Raw genomic sequence first — 23,032 nt, 5'->3', positions numbered from 1 at the left:
TTCTGGGTTCAAGTGATTCTCCTGCCTCAGCCTCCTGAGTAGCTGGGATTATAGGTGTATGCCACCATGCCCGGCTAATTTTTTGTAATGTTTTCTTTTTGATAGAAATTAGGTTTCAGCATGTTGGTCAGGCTGGTCTCGAACTCCTGACCTCAAGTGATCCACCCACCTCAACCTTCCAAAGTGCTGGGATTACAGGCATGAACCACAACACGCAGGCAATTGATCTTTTCACTCTCTTCCATAGTTTTGCTGTCCCTTCAACATGTATTTATAGAGCACCTACTATGTGCTACTCAGTTTTGTAGACCTCGGGGATTAAATATTAAATAGGAGGACAATGACCTTGGAGCAAGATATAGGCCTGGCAGTTACCCTGCATTGTAATAAATACCACTAGTTTACTAGGCAGTCTAGAAAGAAGCTCCTGTCCCAAATTTGGGAGTTAAGGAAAGACTTCATGTAAAAACAGATCTGTTTCAAAGCCTGAAGAAAGAGGTGGTGTCAACAAGGTAAGGGGATAAAGGAATAGCAACTAAGATTTTCTGGGCAAAGAGAGCAGCATAGGCAAAGGCCAAGAGGAAAGAGATAGAATGCACACTTAGGAGCTAAAAGGAGTTCAATAGAGATGGTAGGAAGAACAAATGATTGGAAGATTGTAAGAGGTAGGGGGATATGAAGAGAAATGAAACTAGAGATGGGGAGAAGGTGTCTGACTGTGATTCACCTTGTAAACAATGTTGAAGAATTAGAATTTAAATCTAGAGGTCAGAGAAATTCTTATGTATTTTTTTTTCCTTAAATTAAGCCTTTATTTAGAGATAATTATAGTTTGACATGGAGTTGCAAGAAATAATACAGAGACTGGGCACACTGCCTTACATCCGTAATCTCAGTATTTGGGGAGGCTGAGGTGGAAGGATTGCTTGAGTCCAGGAGTTCAAGACCAGCCTGGGCAACATAGTGAGCTCCTGTGTATTAGTCAGTTTTCATGCTGCTGATGAAGACATACCCGAGACTGGGTGATTTACAAAACAAAGAGGTTTATTGAACTTACAGTTCCAGATAGCTGGGAAGGCTCACAATCATGGCAGAAGGTGAAAAACATGTCTTACATGGTGGCAGACAAGAGAAGAGTACATGTAGGGAAACTCCCATTTTTAAAACTGTCAAATCTTAGGAGATTTATTCACTATCATGAGAGCAGCACAAGAAAGACCCGTCCCCATGAATCAGTTATCACCCACTAGCTCCCTCCCACAACATATGGGGATAATGGGAGCTATAAGATGAGATTTGGTTGGGGACACAGAGCCAAACCATATCACTCTGTCTTTACAGAAAAAAAAAAAAAAGATTAGCCAGGCATGGTGGTACATGCCTCTAGTCCCAGCCACTTGGAAGACTGAGGTGGGAGGATTGCTTGAGTCCAGGAGGGCAAGGCTGTAGTGAGCCATGATCATGTCACTGCACTCCAGCCTGGATGAGAGAGTAAGATCCTATCTCAAAAGAAAAAAAAAGTGATAAAATACATTTTGAGTTTTCATTCACATTCTTCTTTTTCTTTTAGTATCCTAGCCTAATTTTTTTTTTTTTTTTTTTTTTTTGCGGGGGTGGGCGGGCAGTGCTCTGAGCCCATGCTAATTTGCTAGGCTAGATTTGGCAAACAGAAATCAGCACCCTGAATTATATTCTACTCTTATCTGAATGAAGTTTATGGTTTGTGAATGTATGTGAGAGAATTTTATAAAGCAATAAGTTGGGAGCTTTAAATAATTCTGGACTTAATGTTGATCTGCAATACTTACAATTTTTATTTAAAAAGTTATTGTTACAATATGAATGCTTGTTGGAATATGAATTCTACTTCAATGCGTTAGATGCTATATTTGCAGAGATACATAGACCCTGCCCTCAAAGTTTAGACTGTGTTGGGTCAAATAGACTTTTTAACATAAGTTCATTTCATTGAGTTAAGTGCAGGGATGGAGATATTAGGGCATTTTTGGAAGAGAAAGGGGCACTTCCTAGGAGAGAAGAGTATTGGGGAAGACATACTTGAACTGAGTCTTGAATGGTGAATAGAAGTTAATCTGGTGAAGGTGATGATAGGACATTTCAGAACATTTTGAATAGCACCAACAGAGGTACATAGAAAGAAGCAGCATATTGAGATTGTTAGTTGGGGAAGTACAAACAGGTTAGTGCTGTTTGAGTGTCTAAGTGTAGGAGGCAGGAGGTTGTTAAAATACACACTAAAAGATAAGCCAGGACCTGTTGTGTAGAGTTTGAACTTGATGGTCAGTAGTTCTCAAACGTATCTAGCCCAGTGTTTCTTTTTTATAGTAAATGTTTTCTAATTATAATTAACACATAATTTCTAATATGTCATAAATGTAACACAAAGGAAAAGTATAAGAAATCTAAAAAACATAATTTGAAATATATATTGTAAAATATAAATGTTTAAGCATTATTTCATTAGAACATGTAATGAATTTATAAGATGCTTGTACCTGTACACAGAATTACTGTGAATGCACAGCAACAAATGCAGGTTTATAAAATGTGTTACATTGGTAGCTAAGATATTTTAAATGGTATTGTCACTGGTAATGAGATTTTTTTTCTTTTTCTTTTTTTTTTTTTTTGAGATGGAGTTTCGTTCTTGTTATCTAGGCTGGAGTGCAATGGTATGATCTTGGCTCATCACAACCTCTGCCTCCTGGCTTCAAGCGATTCTCCTGATTCAGTCTCCTGAGTAGCTGGGATTACAGGCATGCGCCACCACGCCTGGCTAATTTTTGTATTTTTAGTAGAGATGGGGTTTCTCCATGTTGGTCAGGCTGGTCTTGAACTCCCAACCTCAGGTGATCTGCCCACCTTGGCCTCCCAAAGTGCTGGGATTACAGGCATGAGCCACCATGCCCGGCCTGAGATTTTTCTTTTTCTTTTTTTTTTCATGTAACAAGAACCTAGTTTTAGTTGAGAGATTTTTCAAAATACTTAACATCCTGTGTGTAAAGTTCTGACCAAGTGAAAGTACAAGTTGTATTAATTGCATTTCTGGACAATTTGGTATTTATTAAAACCATGAAAAAAATACTTTTTTATGTAAAACAAAATAATTTCTAGGTTCAAGTAGTTATAAACAGGTTTTTCCACACAATGTCAGATGGGACATTGCAAAGTCACGTGAGAGACAGGTCTGTCCTGTGGGATGTTCTTGGTCAGGGGTCTGCAAACTTCAGGCCATAGTTCACGCTGCATGTTTTTATATAGCCATGAGCTAAGAATAGTTTTGTATTTTTAAACAGTTTGACACAAAAGGGAAGAATATGCAACAGATGGTTACACCTTTTACAGAAAGCTTGCCAACTCCTGTTTCTTGGGCATTGTAGCATGCCGAGCATCCCTAGCTCCTGCTCACTAGATGCTAGCAGCACTCCCTCCATCCAGTCACTGTGAAACCAAATGTAGCCTCCACTATTTCTCAGGTGCCTTTGGGAAGGCAATACTACCTGGTTGAGAACCGCTGCTCTGGTTTATCAGTTTTCAATTTTTTATTCCTCTGCGACACATTTAACAGAGTCATACATGCATGATATATTTCCATGCAGAGTTCCTGTGTTTGTAATTTTCTGTTTTTCTTCCATTCAAGCAAACGATTAAAATGAGGGGGGTAATTGTTTAACATAAGGATACCTTTAAAAACGCTCTGATTTATGCTTATAAAAATTTTTACAAACTTCAATACATATACTACTACTACTGCTAACTGTGTTATGTACTACTTATATCATACCTCATAGGAGAGTGCTTCACACCATCCTGCCTGACCACCACTGAAGCAAGTAATAGCCAGCCATGGAATAACGTTAAACAAGCAAGTGCCAGCATTCTATATTGATGTTTTAGATAGAAAACTTTGATGGTAGTATAGAAGATAGACTTGAGGGAGTCCATGTTTAGGTACAAGATAGTCAGGGCTTATACCAGTTAGTAGGGACGGACCAGAGGGAACATATTATTAGAGAATTATTTCAGATATCACAATCAGTAGAACTTGACAATTGAAAGTTACAGGCTTTTGTTTTTCTTTTCTTTTTTTTTTATTTTGAGACAGTCTCGCTCTGTTGCCCAGGCTTGAATGCAGGGGTGCGGTCTCAGCTAACTGCAACCTCTGCCCCCTGGGTTCAAGTGGTTTTTCTACCTCAGCCTTCTGAGTAGCTGGGAATACAGGTGCATGCCAGCACACCCTGCTAATTTTTTATATGTTTAGTAGAGATGGAGTTTCACCGTGTTAGCTGGAATGGTCTTGATCTCTTGACCTTGTGATCTGCCTGTCTCGGCCTCCCAAAGTGCTGGGATTACAAGTGTGAGCCACTGTGCCTGGCCTCTTTTTTTTCTTTTTCTTTTTTGAACTCATTTTACTGCCAGAGACATTCATTTTTAACACTTTGTTACCTGCTAGAATCACTTTTAAACAATACAAATGCCTAGGCTTCACTCTATAATTCCTAGAAATCAGAGTTCTGGGATAATATCTGGGCACTGATATTTAAAATTGTACTTTAGGATTCTAATGTGCAGCCAGTGTTGAAAATCACTGATTCAAGATTTGAGAGAGAATAATAAAGGATGAGTACCAGACTGTCAGCTTAGGCTACCGGTAGATGGAAGTGGCGTGCTGTGAACCATATCTGTTTTATGGTAGCTATTTAAATATTTCTTAAATGAAAATAGATGACTTTGAACCCAAATCAAAATCAGTTTCTCATTTAATTTTTGATTGTCATAAATTTGGATGAGTTGACCCTAGTTCAACATATTATTGACTGGAACCCAACCAAAATAATTTCTGTCCCAGATGAAATTATATCAGAATGGAAATCTCTTGATATTATTTGAGAAAAACAATGATAGACTGGACAAAGAAAATATGGCACATATACACCATGGAATACTGTGCAGCCATAAAATACAATGAGTTTGTGTTCTTTGTAGTGACATGGATGAACCTGGAAACCATCATTCTTAGCAAACTGACACAAGAACAGAAAATCAACCACCACATGTTCTCACTCATAGGTGGGTGTTGAACAATGAGAACACTTGGACACAAAGAGGGAAGCATCATACACTGGAGTCCATGTTGGGGGCTATGGGAAGGATAGTGGGAGGGAAGGTGGGGGAGGAATAACATGGGGAGAAATGTCAGGTACAGGTGATGGGGGGATGGTGGCAACAAACCATCTTGCCATGAATGTACCTATGCAGCAGTCTTGCATGATCTGCACATGGAGCCTAGAATCTAAAGTACAATAATAAAAAAAAGAATTATACAAATCACCTGAGTTGTGACATGATATTATGAAGTAAGGTGCCAATAGAAATAATTTGACTTAATTATAGTATATTATATAAGATAATAGTATGTCTTTTTTTCTTTCTTTCTTTTTTTTTTTTTTTTGATGAAGTCTCACTCTGTTGCCCAGGCTGAAGTGCAGTGGTGTAATCTTGGCTTACTGCAACCTTTGCCTCCTGGGTTCAAGAGATTCTCCTGCCTCAGCCTCCCCAGTAGCTGGGATTATAAGTGCTCACCACCACACACAGCTAATTTTTGTATTGTTAGTAGAGATGGGGTTTTTCCATGTTGACCAGACTGGTCTTGAACTCCTGACCACAGGTGATCTGCTTGCCTCAGCCTCCCAAAGTGCTGGATTATAGGTGTGAGCCATCATGGCTAGCCTGTATTTGTATTGACTGATATAGCCAGAGGTTTGGGGTCCTGCTCTCTGGTAAACAGGCAAATATTAAGTAAATGTTTATTGAATTATAATGTGAAATATCTTTAATGTACCAGCAAGTTGTAATATTTACCATGTAATTTTTTATATTAATGAAGAAAGACAGCTTATTTTTCTTTCACTTCCAATCTCACTTACTCCACCTGTATTCTACCTTACATTGTCTACCTTTACAATCTTCTGTTCCCACTGCTACCATACTCTTTTAGTCAGGACTCTTGGTACTAAATGATAGGAATACAGCTTAAACTATCTTGAAAAGTTGATGGAATTTTGGGTTGTCTCTAGGTGGGAAGGATGCTGAGACAGCATTATAGAATTACAGGAAGGCCTGCAGGAACCAGGACCTTAGGAACTACAAAACAGGATATAACCCCATTAGAATCCACTCTTATCTCTCCTTGGCTTCATTCTATTTTCTTGCAGACAGGCTTTTGGCAAAAGGTCCAAGAAAATGCTCTCTGTAACCCTAGCCTCATGTCCTTAGTATACTATGACCCAAAAAGATAAGACCATCGTTTCTCCTGCCCTAAATTGGGAAATTGATTTAGACCAGTCAGTGTGCCCAGAGAAAGGAGAATATTGTGATCTGTCTGGTTTAGAGCTTATGCCAGTCCCCATGGCCAGTAGCAGATAGGGGCAAAGCAAAGAAGAGGCAAGGGGAAACTTACCGTGGGGACTAAGTTATTAACCGCTGCTGTCCTCTCCTAGGCTATCTTGCCCTAGCCCTCTGATAATTTCCCACTTCAATCCAACTACTTACTTAATGTTATCAGATTCAGCTAAATTTTTTTTTTAAATTAAAATAATTGTCTTAAAAAGATACAGAACTTTGCTGTGTTTTCCAGGCTGGTCTCAATCTCCAGGGCTTGCACAATCCTTCTGCCTCAGCCTCCGGAGAAGCTGGGACTACAGGCACATAACACCACACCTGGCCAGATCCGGCATTCTAAACCACATCTTGCATCATGATTTCCCAGTTACCTCGCCTTTAGTGGCTCCTCATGCCTGTATGTAACAATGTCTAAACTTATACATTCTAATCTGGCTCTAGACTGCCTTGTCAATCTTATTTCTTAGTTTTTCTATTCACTGTTGAACTGAACTAGTTGACTGTAATTTCTGATAACACTTATGTATTCCTTACTCAGTCATCTAGACCTTAAGTAAAAAATTTGTGGTACCACTCTTCCAATCATTGTTTGATGTCTCAGGATCTCTGAAGGCTCCTCGTTAGGTATTGGCATCTCTGTATCATTGTTGGTAGAATGTACCAGTTTCCATTTTTTTCAGTGATACCGAATCTATTTCTCTATGTAGTCACCTGTGACAACTAATCAGAGGGAAACCTGGCTTAACAGTTGAGGCTTTGGGCCTGCACTTATCTCACAGAGCTTTCAGAACAGTCACTTGGCTGCTTGAAGCTTCAGTCTCCTTTTCTATAAATTGAGAATAAAGAGAACTACAATATGATTATCTACTTCACTGCTTTTGAAAATTGATTATGAGGGTCAAGTGAAGTAATGCAGACATACTTTGGAAATACATGTGTTTGGTTCCAGGCAGCCACAATTAAGGGAAGGATGCAATTAAGCAAGTCACATGAATTTTTTGGTTTCTTAGTACATTAAAGTTGTGTTTATACCATACCACACCATACTACACTATTTTAAGTGTGTAATAGCACTGTGTCTTTAAAAGCAATGTACATACCTTAATTAAGACATACTTTATTACTATTCAAGAGACTGAAGTGAGAGGATCACTTGAGCCCAGGAGTTTGAGGCTGCAGTGAGCTATGATTGTGCCACTGCACTCCAGCCTGGGTAACAGAGTGAGACCCAATCCCCTGCCCACCAAAAAACCCCAAATATTTTATTGCTAAAAAATGCTAATGACCATCTGAGCCTTCAGCAAGTCATATTCTTTTTGCTGGTGGTGGGTCTTGCCTTGATGTTTTGTTTTTTAAATACGTGTGTGTGTGTGCGTGCGTGTGTTTGTGTGTCAGAAGTGGGATTCAAATTGCCTTGATGTCAGTGACTGCTTACTGATCAGAGTGGTGATTGCTGAAAGTTGGGGTGGCTGTGGCAGTTTCTTGAGACAACAAGGAGGTTGTTGCATCCATGGACTCTCCCTTTCATGAAAGATTTCTCTGTAGGATGCCATGCTGTTTGATAGCATTTTACCCACAATAGGACCTCTTTAAAAACTGGAGCTAGTTCTCTCCAACCCTGCTGCTGCTTTATCAACTAAGTTTCTGTAATGTTCTAAGTCCTTTGTTGTCACTTCAGCAATGTTCACAGCATCTTTACTAGGATTATATACCATCTTTTAAAAAATTACTTTGTTTACTCATCCACAAGGAGTAACTTCTTTTTTTTTTTTTTTTTTTTTCTGAGACAGAGTCTCGCCTTGTCACCTAGGCTGGAGTGCAATGGTGCAATCTCGGCTCACTGCAATCTCTGCCTTCAGGTTCAAGCAGTTTTCCTGCCTCAGCCTCTGAGTAGCTGGGATTACAGGTGTGCGCCACCATGCCCAGCTAATTTTTTGTATCTTTAGTAGAGACAGGATTTCACCATGCTGTCCAGGCTGGTCTTGAACTCCTGACATCGTGATCTGCCCACCTTGGCCTCCCAAAGTGCTGGCATTACAGGTGTGAGCCACTGTGCCCAGCCAGGAATAACATCTTATCCATTCAAGTTTGATTATAAGATTGCAGCAATTCAATCACATCTTCAGATTTCACTTCTAATTCTGTTTCTCTTACTATTTTCACCACATAGGCATCTACTTCTTCCACTGAAGTCTTGGACCCCTCAAAGTCATCCATGAGGGAATGGAATCAACTTCTTCCAAACTCCTGTTAATGTTGATATTTTGACATTCTTCTATGAATTATGAATGTTTTTAATGGCATCTAGAATGGTGAATTCTTTCCTGAAGGTTTTCAGTTTATTCTTCCTGGATCTATTAATCACTGCCTGTGGCACCTATAGCCTTACAAAATGTATTTTGTTCTTTCTTTTTTTTTTTTCTTTTTAGACAGGGTCTTGCCTGTCTTGCTCCAGGCAGGAGTGCAGTGGTGCCATCTTGGCTTATTCAGCCTTGATCCCCTGTGCTCAAAGTGATCTTTCTACCTCAGCCTCCTAAGTAGCTGGGACCACAGATGCGTACCACCCTGCCTGGCTAATTTTTTTGTATTTTTTGTAAAGATATGGTCTCCCCATGTTGTCCAGAATGGTCTTGAACTCCCAGGCTCAAGCAGTCTGCCCACCTTGACTTACCAAAGTGCTAAGATCATAGGTGTGAGCCATTACACCTGGTCACAAAATGTATTCAGAAAAAAAAGAAAAACTAAAAAACTTGACGGTCAAAATTACTTCTTGATCCATGGACTGCAGAATGGATGCTGTGTTAGCAGGCATGAAAATAACATCTCCTTATACATCTCCATCAGAGCTCTTGAGTGACTAGGTGCATTGTCAGTGAGCAGTAATATTTTGAAAGGAATCTTTTTTCTGAGCAGTAGGTTTCCACAGTGGTCTTAAAACCATGGATGTGCTGTCATCTAGGCTTTGTTGTTCCATTTCTAGAGCACGGGCAGAATAGGTTTTAACAACATTTTTAAGGGCCCTAGGGTTTTCTGAATGGTAAATTAACATTGGCTTCAACTTAAGTTACCAGATGCATTAGCCCCTAACAAGAGAGTCAGCCTGTCCTTTGAAGCTAGGCATTAACTTTTCTATAGCTGTGAAAGTCCTATTTTGTGAGAGCTCACACATAAAAAAAGAGAAAGTTCTAAATCGTATCTTTTCCCAATATATGGCTATTTCATCTATATTGAAAATTTTTTGTTTAACGTAACCACCTTCATCAAATAGCTAGATCTTCTGGATAACTCGCTGCAGTTTCTACATCAGCACCTACTGCTTTATTTTGTGTTAATGGAGACAACTTCTTTCCTTGAACCTCATGAACTAAGCTTGCTTCAGACTTTTCTTCTGTAAGCTCTCTTACCACTCTCAACCTAGATATAATTAAAGAGAGTTAGGGCCTTGCCCTCGATTAGGTTTTGGCTAATGGGAATGTTGTCGCTGGTTTGATCTTCTGTCCTAACCACCAAAACCTTCTTCATATCAGCAATAAGGCTATTATGCTTCCCCTCCCTTCCCCTCCTTTCCCCTATTCTCCCTTCCCCTTCTCTCTTTTTGAGATGGAGTCAAAAAGCCCCAGACTAAGGCTGCAGTGCAGTTGTGTGATCTTGGCTCACTGCAAGCTCCGCCTCCTGGGTTCATGAAATTCTCCTGCCTCCGCCTTCCAAGTAGCTGGGATTATAGGCATGCGCCACCATGCCCAGCTAATTTTTGTATTTTTAGTAGAGACAGGGTTTTACCATGTTGGCTAGGCTAGTCTAAAACTCCTGACCTCAAGTGATCCGCCCACCTTGGCCTCCCAAAGTGCTGGGATTATAGGTGTGAACTACTGCACCTGTCTCTATTTTGCTTTCTTGTCATTTGTGTGTGCAGTGGAGTAGCACTTTTAATTTCTTTAAAGAACTTATCCTTGTTATTCACAACTTGGCTATCTGGCACAGGAAGCCTACCTTTCAGCCTATCTTGGCCTCCTCACTAAGCTTAAACATTTCTAGCTTTTGATTTAAAATGAGATATATGTTACTCTCACTTGAATACTTGGAGGCCATTATAGGGTTATTAATTGGCCTAATGTCAATATTGTTGTGTCTCATAGGGAGGCCTGCAGAGAGGGAAGATGATGGAATGGCCACTGGTTGGAGAGGTCAGAACACAAACATTTATCATTTAATTTCTCTGTCCTCTATGGGCATGGTTCATGTGCACCCTGAAAGAATTCAAATAGTAGTATCGAAGGTTTCTGATCATAGATCACCATAACAGATATAAATAATAGTGAAAAAGTTTGAAATATGAGAATTCCCATAATGTGACACAGAGACACAAGGTGAGTGAACATATGCTGTTGGAAAAATGGCACCAGTAAACTTGCTTAGTATAGGGTTGCCACATACCTTCAATTTGTAAAAAATGCAGTATTTGTGAAGCGTAATAAAGTGATGCACAATAAAATGAAGTACGCCTGTAGATGTGAAAATGCTATGGTATGCTAAAGAGTACTGTGCAAATTTAAGGCGTGTTACTACACTTGAGCTTATATTTAGTTACTGTGTCTTCTTGGATGCTAGAATAGAGTACCCAGATTCAATGGCAATTAAATTTTGAAACTTTATGGGAAAGTATAAAGTGGTATATAATTTCACAGTAATATTACTGTGAATGAGCTGTTTGACTGAAGATGGGCTTCAAAGCTAAGACAATATGTTCACTTAACAAAATTTACTTAGTGCTGCATATGGATAAGGCATTATACAGTTGAAATATATCAAACCAAGGCTGGCTGTAAGGCACTGTGAAACTATGTAAGATTTTATCAGACAACCAAATAATTTTATTCTTTTGTTTTATTTTTACTGTTATTATTTTAAAGACATGGTCTTGCTATGTTGTCCAGGTTAGACTTGAACTCCTGGGCTCCAGCTGTCCTCCTGCCTCAGCTTCCCAAGTAGCTAGGACTACAGGCATGTACCACCATACCTGACTTGTTTTATTACTTAAAAAAATTTTTCATTTTATCTCCCTGCCATACAACTGGATATTTACAAATTATATTCTTGTTACTGATACAAAATTGAGTGACACAGAATATTTAACAGTAGCTTTTCTGATATTTGATGTTTCCAAAGGGAGCATTTTGTACTTATAAAGAGCTTATTCTCATTACTGTCTGCCCCCTCCCCATACCCCCACCTTTTTTTTTTTTTGAGTGCAGAGTCTTGCTCTGTCACCCAGGCTAGAGTGCAGCGGTACAGTCTGAGCTCACTGCTACGTCTGCCTCTTAGATTCAAGTGATTCTCCTGCCTCAGCCTCCTGAGTAGCTGGGACTACAGGTGTGTGTGTAACCACACAGGCCAATTTTGTATTTTTGGTGGAGATGGGGTTTCACCATGTTGGCCAGGCTGATCTTGAATTCCTGACCTCAGGTGATCTTCCAGCCTCAGCTTCCCAAAGTGCTGGAATTACAGGTGTGAGTCACCGTGCTTGGCCTCCTTAGTGTCCCTTGGTGACCTTTTTTGAAAGTTTATTTCAGTGATTTTTTTTTGAGACAGGGTCTTTGTCACCTGGGCTGGAATGCCATGGCACAATCTTGGCTCACCGCAACCTCTGCCTCCTAGTTCAAGTGATTCTCATGCCTCAGTCTCCTGAGTAGCTGGGATTACGGGCATGCACCACCATGCCTGGCTAATTTTTGTATTTTTAGTAGAGACTGGGTTTTACCATGTTGGCCAGGCTGGTCTTGAACTCCTGACTTAAGTGATCTCATCTTGACCTCTCAAAGTGCTGGTTTTACAGGTGTGAACCACTGTGCCTGGCCTGTTTCAGTGATTTAAGAGAACTCAAAATATGATCTTTAGTTAAAAAGCTATCTCTTTCTACTTACCTACTAAATCCAAATTTGTTGCTTTTTCTGTCATCTTTATAGTCTATTGCATCTGCAGACATGGATTTCAACCAGCTGGAGGCATACTTGACTGCTCAAACCAAAAAGCAAGGTGGGATCACATCTGACCAAGCTGCTGTCATTTCTAAATTCTGGAAGAGCCACAAGACAAAAATCCGTGAGAGCCTCATGAACCAGAGCCGCTGGAATAGCGGGCTTCGGGGCCTGAGCTGGAGAGTTGATGGCAAGTCTCAGTCAAGGCACTCAGCTCAAATACACATGCCTGTTGCCATTATAGAGCTGGAATTAGGCAAATATGGACAGGTAAGTTCAACTTAATTTTCCTTTGTAAGCTATATTTTTCATTACATGTTAGCTTGTATATTCAGACTGATTTTATATAATAATAGCAACAGGAAAAGACACTGTTTCGTAGAATCTCTTTTCAGAGGTAGAATCATCTGAAAATTTGGATACTCTTACTTGTGGACAGAGTCTAGAAACTAGCCTCAGGGTCCTGGCAGCTGTCTCAGAAGAACAGAATGGGCCAATAATAATGTGATTGCTCAGAAGCTGGCCACTGCTGCATTTGGTTAGATCTCAATATCCTTGACATTTGGTCAGAATTTCCAAGACAATTAATAGAGATAATAAATAAAGACCAAGAATTCAGTTTAAACAACACAGTCTCACCCAGTCATCTTTAATAATCAATCAGGTATAGGAGGCAGTGTATCTTAATTTACATTAATACATTGTTCCTAAAGACCCCTAAATGTGCAATCTCTGTCCTTGAGCTCACAAATAATTCTCATTTTATTCTTATGTACAGAGCAGTGCTTCTTTTCCCAGCAGTTTCAGTAGTCATTATAGCAGATAATTTCAATATTTATATGGTTTTTCTTGAAGTCATTTAGTTTGTGTTCCAGAGACTGCCCGCTCAGATTTTTAATGATCTGGCTTATGTCTTTTAGGGGAAGAAAAGAAACTGGTAATAAGGAAGAGAAAACCCAGGTCACTGAATTAGCTAATCACATTTATTTTCAGATAAATAATCAAATAAGTGTTTCTATTATATCCTACAATAGAAATTTATTTCTTCTTAATGATGAGAGTATTTTGAGCTGTCAGATTTTCTTACACTTTTTTTTTAGTTTCTTTAGATTTTTCAGTGTTCACATTTCTATACTGACTTTAATTTTAATTTAAAAGATAATTCAGGCTGGGTGTGGTGGCTCATGCCTGTAATCTCAGCACTTTGGGAGGCCAAGGTGGGTGGATCACCTGAGGTCAGAAGTTTGAGACCAGCCAACACAGTAAAACCCCATCTCTACTAAAAATACAAAAATTAGTCAGGTGTGGTGGCAGGTGCCTATAAATCCCAGCTACTCGGAAGGCTGAGGCAGGAGAATCGCTTGAACCTGAGAGGCAGAGATTGCAGTGAGCCGAGATTGAGCCACTGCACTCCAGTCTGGGAGACAAGAGTGAGACTCCATGTCAAAAAAAAAAAAAGATAATTCATTAAAACTTTTTGTTTTTTGTCTGGGCATAGTGGTTCATGTCTGTAATCCCAGCACTTTGGGAGGCCAAGGCAGGTGGATCATTTGAGGTCAGGAGTTCAGGAGCAGCCTGGCCAACATGGTAATACCCCATCTCTTCTACTAAAAATACAACAACAAAAAAAAAAATTGCTGGGCATGGTGTCAGTCACCTATATTCCCAATTACTCAGGAGGCTGAGGCAGGAGAATCGCTTGAGCCTGGGAAGTGGAGGTTGCAGTGAGCAGGGATCACGCCACTGCACACCAGCCAGGTGGGAGACTCTGTCTCAAAAACAAATAAATAGATAAAATTTGGGGCACCTTTTATTCAGTATTATAAAATAGTGCTATTTGTACTTGTTGAGTAGTTTGTCTGATCCTAAAGTCAGTTCTCTTGCCAACATGGTGGCTCACATCTGTAATCATCTGTAATCTCAGCACTTTGGGAGGCTGAGGTAGGTAGATCACCTGAGGTCAGGAGTTCAAGACCAGCCTGGCCAACATGGGGAAACCCTGTCTCTACTAAAAATACAAAAATTAGCTGGCTGTGGTGGTGGACATCTACTCAGGAGGCTGAGGTAGGAGAATCGCTTGACCCCAGGAGACAGAAGTTGCTGTGAGCTAATATGGCACTATTGCACTCCAGCCTGGGCAACAGTGAGACTCTGTCTCAAAAAAAAAAACAAAACCAAAAAGTTCAAGTCTGTTCTCTTAATCATTATGTTATGTGACAGATATTTTTATATACACACACACACCCAACAGATTAGAAAAGTGTGGTAAGTATACTTGCATATCTAAGTTTTACCAGCCATTTGTGTCAGCTATTGATTTTTTATCCTGCCAGTAGTGCTTATTTCATTTTGTCTATATTTAACATATGGGCAGGAATATGAAAACATATGTGTCTATTTCAAGACTCCTAGAAAGCTATGATATTATTTTGTTAATACTCTCATAGTTTTCTAGGTTACGAGTTGCTGTGATCCAAGCACTTTGGGAGACTGATTAGCTGAGTGTGGTGGTGCATGCCTGTAGTTCCAGCTACCCAGGAGTCTGAGGCACAAGAATCACTTGAGCCTGGAAGGCGGAGGTTGCAGTGAGAACAGATCCCTGCACTTTAGCCTGAGTGACGGAGTGAGACTCTTTGTCCAAAAAAAAAGTGTAAAAGCATGGCAATGATTTCATGGCTGTGTACACAGCCATGAAGTATTAAAGAAATGGTCACAATGAAAATGATTGATATTGCACTTTAATCCATAAAACCCTTTTTAATGCAAATATATGAAGTCAAGAAAAGTTATAAAGAATAAAGTAAACAATAACAGAACCTAGACCAGCAGTAAAATATATAGCCCACATCCTACAGGAAATGTTTTTGTGAGAATTGGATCCTTGGTTAGTACTTATGCCAGCTTCTAGGTCAGTGTTATTTATGAAGTACTTTACTAAATCAGGTTCCCAATTTTTAGAATACCTATAGGCACCCACACCAAGTTGTTTTCATACTGCTGTTGTTGGATGAGCTTGTGAGGATTAATGATCCTAGCATATCAAGAAGTTGCTTCCAAGAAGGGTGACCAGGTTAAACTCTGGTGTGTTTGTATGTCTATCTGTGTATCCACGGCAACCAAAAATACTGTCTTCAGTTTATGTCATTTTAAAGCAGTAGTTCTCAACCATGGTCACACATAAGAATCACTTTCAGAGCTTTAAAAATTTTAATGCCTAGGCCATACCCCAGACCAATTACCTAAGAATCTGTGGAGATTGAACATAGGTTTTGTTATTGTTTAAAGCTCCCTGATGATTTCAGTATTCAAGGTTGAGAACCACTGTGTGAAAGGTGGCCAGAATAATTGGATTTGATATGTTAGTAGAACTTGGTATCATATTTTTACAACAATTCAGTATATGTTGGCATATTGCTTCTACTTGACATAATTTGTAGAGTGCTTGAGATTACTTATTCAGGAACTAGTAAAGATGGGTTTCTTTTGTTTCCCCCACTCCCTATTTAAATTTCTCTCTCCTGCTCACTTTGTCTGTATTACTTTTCTTTGGTCTAAAAACTGCTTTTAAAAATCAGCAGCTCAGTACATACATAAACTTGTTTTCTGAACCACATTATATATTGTAATATCCTTTGGGATATGAGGAAGCCAAAGTAATAGAGAACTAAGGCAGTATACCTTAAAGGAAATCTGCAAAACCAGAGAAAATGAATAGGAACTACTGACCCAATTACTTTGCTTGTAATGAATGTTTTTTCCAACAGAAGTAAAAATTTTGCAAAAATAAAACATGAATCCATTGTAAAAACATGCAGAAAGCTTTTTTTTTTTTTTTTAGGGAGGGAAGGAGGAAGGGAGGGAGGAAAGGATAAAGGAAGGAAGGGAGGAAGGGGGGGAGGGAGGGAGGGAGGGAAGGGAAGGAAGGAATTCAAGCAATGAGAGAGACATTGCCGACCTGGATCTAGAGATTTACAAGTTGATTTCTTTTTTTGAGAGAAGGAAAGAAAAGAAAATGAGTAAAGGAGAGAAAGAAAGAGGAAGAGAGAGAGGGAGGGTGAATGGAAATATTGCTTTATTCTGAAAAAAAAAATGGGTATTAATAATGGCCAATCAATGTTTCACTTAAACCTATGAGTAGGTGTGATGTGGTATTGACAAGAATGTATATTTTATGTATTTGAAGTGGAGAGCTCTATAAATATTTATTAAGTTTACTTGTTCCAGATCTGAGTTTGAGTCCTTGATATCCTTATTAATTTTCTGTCTCATTGAATCTAAGTCTCTATGTATCTGGGTGTTAGGATCGTTAGCTCTTGTTGTTGTATTGATCCTTTTACCACTATATCTTTGTTGCTTTAAAATCTATTTTATCCGCTACGAGAATTGCAACTCCTGCTTTTTATTTATTTATTTATTTATTTATTTTTGCTCTCCATTTGGTTGGTAAATCTTTCTCCATTCCTTTGTTTTGAGTCTTTGTGTATCCTTGCATGTGAAACAGGTCTGGATGTAACACGCTGTTGGGTTTTGGCTGTGTCTTTTGATTGGGGGATTTAGTCGATTTAAATTTAGGGTTACTGCCATTTGATGTTAACTGGCTGTTTGATCTATTCATTGATGAAAATTCTTCTTTATGTTGGTGCTCTTTATTTTTTGGTATATTTTAGTAAGGCTAATACTGGTTGTTTCTTTCTGTGTGTAATGCCTCTTTCAGAAGCTCTTGTAAAGCAGGCCTGGTGGTAATAAAATCTCTGAGTACTTGCTTGTTCATAAAAGATTTAATTTTTCCTTCAGTTGTGAAGCTTAGTTTGGCTGGATATGAAATTTTGGGCTGAAGGTTCTGTTCTTTGAGGATGTTGAATATTGGTCCCCACTCTCTTCTGGCTTGTAGAATTTCTGCTGAGAGATCTGCTGTAAGTCTGGTAGGCTTGCCTTTGTGGGTAACCTGACCTTTCGCTCTGGCTGCCCTTAGTATTTTCTCCTTCGTTTCAACCCTGGTGAATCTAACGATTATGTGCCTTGGGGTTGCTCTTCTTGAGGAATATCTTTGTGGTTGTTCTCTGTATTACCTGGGGTTGAATGTTGACCTGCTTTGCTAGTTCAGGAAAATTTTCCTGAATAATCTCCTGAAGGGTATTTTCCAGCTTGGATTCATTCTCTCCGTCGCATTCAGGTACACCTATCAAACGTAAATTTTGTCTTTTCACATAGTCCAACATTTCTTGGAGACTTAGCTCATTCCTTTTTATCCTTTTATCTCTAATCTTGTCTTCTTGTTTTCTTTCATTAAGTTGGACTTTGACCTCTGTTATCCTTTCTTCTGCTTGAACAACTCGAGTGTTTAAATCTGTGCATACTTCTTGGAGTTCCTGTATTGTATTCTTCAGTTCCATTAATTCACTTATTTTCCTCTCTAAGTTGTCTATTCACAATAGGATTTCGTCAAACCTTTTTTCAAAGTTCCTAGTTTCTTTATGTTGGGCTACAACATGTTCTTTTAACTCACAGAAGTTTCTTATTATCCATTCCTTGAAGAGTGATTCTGTCATTGGGATGCGCTCGTTCTCTGTCAAGCCTTGTTCCATTGTTGATGTGGAACTGTGATCATCTTTAGAGGGAGAGGAGTTCTGATTTTGAGTATTCTCAGCCTTTTTACACTGGTTTCTTCCCATCATTGTAAATTTATCCTCCTGTCGTCTTTGAAATTACCAACTTTCAGATTAGGTCTCTTGATTGGACGTCCAAGTTGTTAGTTCCCAGGGCCAGAACAGCATTAAGACTGATGGTGCTTTTCTGCCCAGGATTCTCCTGTCTGGCTTCCTTCTTGTGTCCGTAATGGGCGACTCTGCCTTCCCCGGGCTCCAAACCTCAGTCAGAAGGGGAACCAGTCTCGTTTACTCTGCGCCAAGTGCTGCCGCGCTTAGGTGCCGTCACAGCCGCTGCGCCGGTCTCAGGAGTTGTGCTGGGGACCCATATGTGTCCTCCAAACCTCGGTCAGAAGGGGAGCCGGCCCTGTTTACTCTGCTCCGAGAGCTGCCGCGCAGAGGTGCCCGTGAACCGCTGCGCCAGCCACAAGAGTCGCGCTGGTGACCTGTGTACTTCCTCCACTGGGGATCTTCTGCTCCGTGAGCGACCAGAATTTGTCTGAAAGTGTGGCGTCCTTTAGTTCTCTGCGCTTTGACTGAGAGCTGCAATCCCCACTGTTATCGATCGGTCATCTTGGATCGTTCCCCCGCAGAAAGCTTTAAGATGAATATTTTATGTCCTAAAATGAACATCAAGTGCTTTACTTGTGAGACTGAAATCCCATCGTATGTGGCCATAAATCACTGTGGGATCTAAGCCATGAGGACTGTTGGGATCTGGCATATATCTTTAGAAAAATGTTGTGTTTGCTCACCTAACACCATTGTTGTGTTTTTCTTTCTTGGAACTTCTGAAGAGATTACAATGAAAGTGTTTTCTTTTTTTAAACATTAACTGGGAAGAAGGGATGGTAATTTATACCTTTAGTGGAATCTCATTTATGCTTATTTCTTTTTTTTAATATTGAATTTGGGTATTTTATAAAGATGTATTGGGTTTTCTTTTATGACTTCTTGTTCTCCAAGACCAAAAGGACATTTTGTGAGGAAACATTTAGACTCAGCCTCGGTACTGAACCATTTAGTACTGAATTGTTCTTGCACATACATTTTAAGATGCCCCGCATGTAGAGATTATAAAACATAAAGTATTTTCTTTATTGTGTTTTATTTATTAATGGCAAATGTTACTGTCTTTTTTCAAGGAAGTTTTAGTTCAAGCACTTCTTTAGTTTGGGGTTGAGTTTTCAGCAGACCTACAGAGGAAGACATGTTTATCTTTTCTAATCTAGTTGTTTTTTTCTAACCAACTTATATTTTCACTCCTGTCATTTATGAGAAATTAGATGAGGGGGATATGCACTGATTATACTTTACAGAATCAAAATAGTTTGGGCTCTGTATTAAAAACCCAGCAATTTTGTCTGAAACATAGGTAAACCCCTAATCTCAAGGGAAATTATTCATTTATTTTTAATTTCTAAAATTCCTTTTGAAGGATACTAAATATAATCATGTACCATAATGACATTTCAGTCACTGATGGATTACATATAGGATAGTGGTCCCATAAGATGATAATATTGTATTTTAAAGGTACCCTTTCTATATTTAGATATGTTTAGTTACACAAATATAATACTTATCATTGTGTTCAGTATAGTAACACACTGTACAGATTTATAGCCTAGAACCAATAGGCTATACCATATAGCCTAGGTATATAGCAGGCTACACCATCTAGGTTTGTGTCAGTACACTCTATCATGTTCACACAATGAATAGCCTAATGGCACATTTCTCAGAATGTATTCCCCTCATTAAGCTATGCATAACTATGCACTGATTTCCTTTTGTCATTCTAGCTAGTAAATAAGGAGTAATAATCTGCTAAAATCTATAATCAATAATTCATTTATGGCTGGGCACAGTGGCTCACACCTGTATTACCAGCACTTAGAGAGGTTGAGGGAGGCAGATTACTTGAGCCCCAGGAGTTTGAGACCAGCTTGGTCAACATGGTGAGACCCCATCTCTACAAAAAATGTGAAAATCAGCCAGATGTGGTACTACATGCCTGTAATCCAAGCTACTCGGGAGGGTGAGGATCCCTGTGTCCAGGAGATTGAAGCTGCAGTGAGCTGTGATTGTACCACTACTCTCCAGCCTGAGTGACAGAGTGAGAGTGAGACCCCGTCACTAAATAAATAATAAATAAATAAATAAAATCAGTTTATATTGAACTTGGTCATGTACCATTGTAGCTTCACAAGGCTGAGGAATGTCACCACTGCTATCTGCTTTGTGTTGTAAGAGAAGCAGAAAAGTTGCATGCACACACACACACACACACACACACTTTCATACAAACACACAAAAACATATATATACACTTGGGTATGTATGTAAATACATGGAGAGATGTAAGGGTTATGGGGATTAAATAAAATGCTGTTTTATTTTATCAACATTCAGTCACCATTTTGAGATAATGTTGCCTTACTCCAAATAGCTACCAAAGGGAACTTAGATGTTGTGTTTGGTTATAAATGCTGTAATGCAAGCAATACAAATTTGTTTCTGATAATTCTTATATTTAAGATTGATTTTTACTTTTAATAATGTACTAAAGGAAAGCCTCCAAAGAAATTAGTGAAACAACTTTTCTGATAGACATTCAGCCATCCTTTGTCGGTACGGGTTGATAAAATTTAACAGCTTGAGGATACTTAAATAAGTTTAGAATACATTTTTATTTTTATTTATTTATTTATTTATTTAGAGACAGAGTCTCCTTCTGTCACCCAGGCTGGGGTACAGTGATGTGCTCTCAGCTCACTGCAGCCTCCACCTCCTGGGCTCAAGCGATTCTCCTGCCTCAGCCTCCTGAGTAGCTGGCACTACAGGCATGCACCACCACACCCAGCTAACTTTTCATTTTTCATAGAGACAGAGTTTTACCGTGTTGGCTAGGCTGGTCTTGAACACTTGACCTTGAGTGATATGCCCACCTCGGCCTCCCAAAGTATTGGGATTACAGGTGTGAGTTACTGCTCCGGGCCTAGAATACTTGAAAACAGATAAAGGAATTTCCCATTTCATATTTTATATCAGATTTAGAACATGAAATTTATTTAAACCTTAATTCTGAATGAGTCAACTCTTTTTGTAGCTCTAAGAAGTATTCTATAATAGTTTGTGTTCTAAAGTTATGGTCCTAAACTTACAGGTGAATTTAAAGGTATAATTTAGAGAAGGCAATGCTTAAAACATAGAAAAAAGAAAGAATAAGGCATGATGGCTCATGCCTGTAATCCCAGTGCTTTGAGTGGCTGAGGCCGATGAATCACCTGAGGTCAGGAGTTCGAGACCAGCCTGGTCAACTTGGTAAAACTAGGCATAGTGGCACATGCCTGTAGTCCCAGCTACTTGGGGGCTGAAGTGGGAGAATCTTGCCGTGAGGCAAAATCATACCACTGCACTCCATCTTGGGCAACAGAGTGAGACTGTCTCAGGAAAAAAAAAAAAGGAAAGAAAGAAAAAGAAATTTTGTTTCCGTAGAAAGTCGTCGTAATTTTTGCTTTCACACACTTGTTAAAAAAACTATGAAAATCTAAAACTTACCATTAAAATTCAAACTAACTCTGAATTAGCTATTTACAAAAATACTTTGTGGAGAAGGGAATGTTTTACCAAAAAAAAAAAAAAAAAAAAGCTAAGAAAAACCTTTTTTTATAATCTTACTAGTTATAATGAATAGTGAAAGTACTATTCTAGTGAATTCTAGTGAATGACTACTGAAATACTTGTTGTAGTAACTAGTGAAAGAAAATGTTAAGTTTAATGCTTTTTAGTTTTGAAAACATTAAAATCAGAAGTATCCAGTTATTGATAACTTGCCAGTTGAAGAGTAGACATTTTTGGGAGTGTTTTAAGTAAAAATCATAATAAGTGGTATTTAATATTTTTGATGTATTGAAGATTAGACTGATTTACTGTTAATAGAGTACTTATTTTTCTTAGCCTAGTCTTTCCTTAAAAATTTATATAATGTTTTTACATTTATTCTCATCTTAGTCTTGAGATGTTAGTTACTTGATCCATATTCAGCATTTCACATACTTGAATTACCTTGTCCTTGAAATATTTGTCTTCCAGAATGCTACATTTGCCTGATTTTCCTGCTAGCCTTCTAGCTCTTTTTTTTTTCTTTTAAAATCTCTTTTACTCCTTTCTTCTAATTCTCACAACATCTCAATGTTGATCTATCCTTTGGCTCTGTCCTTGATCCTCTTTTTTTCCTTTTTTACAACTCACTTCCTAGTTAATCTCATGTAGTTCCGTGCATTTAAATACCATCTATGTAATAATGACTCCCAATTTTATATCTCCAGACTGGATTTCTCCCCTAAATTTCAGATATATATTTATGACATACTTGAGATCTTCACTCAAATGTGTAAAAGGTATCAAAAATTGAATATGCCCAAAACTTTGTTCCTCTTATGTCCCCAAAACCTGTTCATCCTGCATTTTTTCTCATCTCAGTTAGTGGCACCACCATTCTTCCAATTCATCTTTCTGTTTTCTTATACTGACATCCGTTCCACCATCAAATCTTGCTTAGTCTATTTTAAAATATATCTAAAATTTGAACACTTCTCACCACCCCCAACTACTTTGTTTAGGTCACCATCACCTCTCTCCTGGATTATAATATCCTCCTAACTGATGTCTCTGCTTCTGCTTTTCAGTCTGTTTTCAACACACAGCATCCAGGATGACTCTGTTAATGCATAAGTCAGAAAATATATTTATGGCTTCCCAACTCATCCCAGTGGCTTTCTATGTTAGATTAATAGTTCTCCCCCTTACTTTGTCTACTCTAGTTAGACCCACTGGCTTTGTTGCTAATTTCTGGAACATGCCAAGGATCTTCAGGACCTTTATACTTGCTCTTGCGTCTCTCTCAATTTGTCTTACTCTAAATATGGCTAGCCTTTTCACTTCCTTAAAGTCTTTTTTTTTTTTTTTTTAAAATCACCTTCA

General features: G+C 38.8%; 1 protein-coding gene across 12 annotated transcripts in view; it reads left to right on the top strand.

The window, feature by feature from the left end:
• COMMD1 (copper metabolism domain containing 1) overlaps positions 1-23,032 on the top strand; it is a 300,356-nt gene that overhangs the window by 90,741 nt on the left and 186,583 nt on the right. For 10 of the 12 annotated variants that reach the window (XR_013526586.1, XR_008476372.2, XR_008476373.2 and 7 more), the window contains exon 2: positions 12,387-12,668. Coding sequence is in view for 9 of the 12 variants with exons in the window: in XM_035272476.3 (XP_035128367.2) it covers positions 12,387-12,668 (282 nt within the window). In the remaining 3 variants the exon portion in view is untranslated. Of the gene's footprint in view, positions 1-11,333; positions 11,425-12,386; positions 12,669-14,853; positions 23,028-23,032 lie in introns of those variants that run through there. The other 2 variants (XM_078349242.1, XM_054244923.2) reach the window with 2 other exon arrangements.

The sequence above is a fragment of the Callithrix jacchus genome, chromosome 14 (assembly GCF_049354715.1).
Source record: "Callithrix jacchus isolate 240 chromosome 14, calJac240_pri, whole genome shotgun sequence".
Classification (NCBI taxonomy): domain Eukaryota; kingdom Metazoa; phylum Chordata; class Mammalia; order Primates; family Cebidae; genus Callithrix; species Callithrix jacchus.
This window is presented reverse-complemented; position numbering and strand designations above follow the sequence as displayed.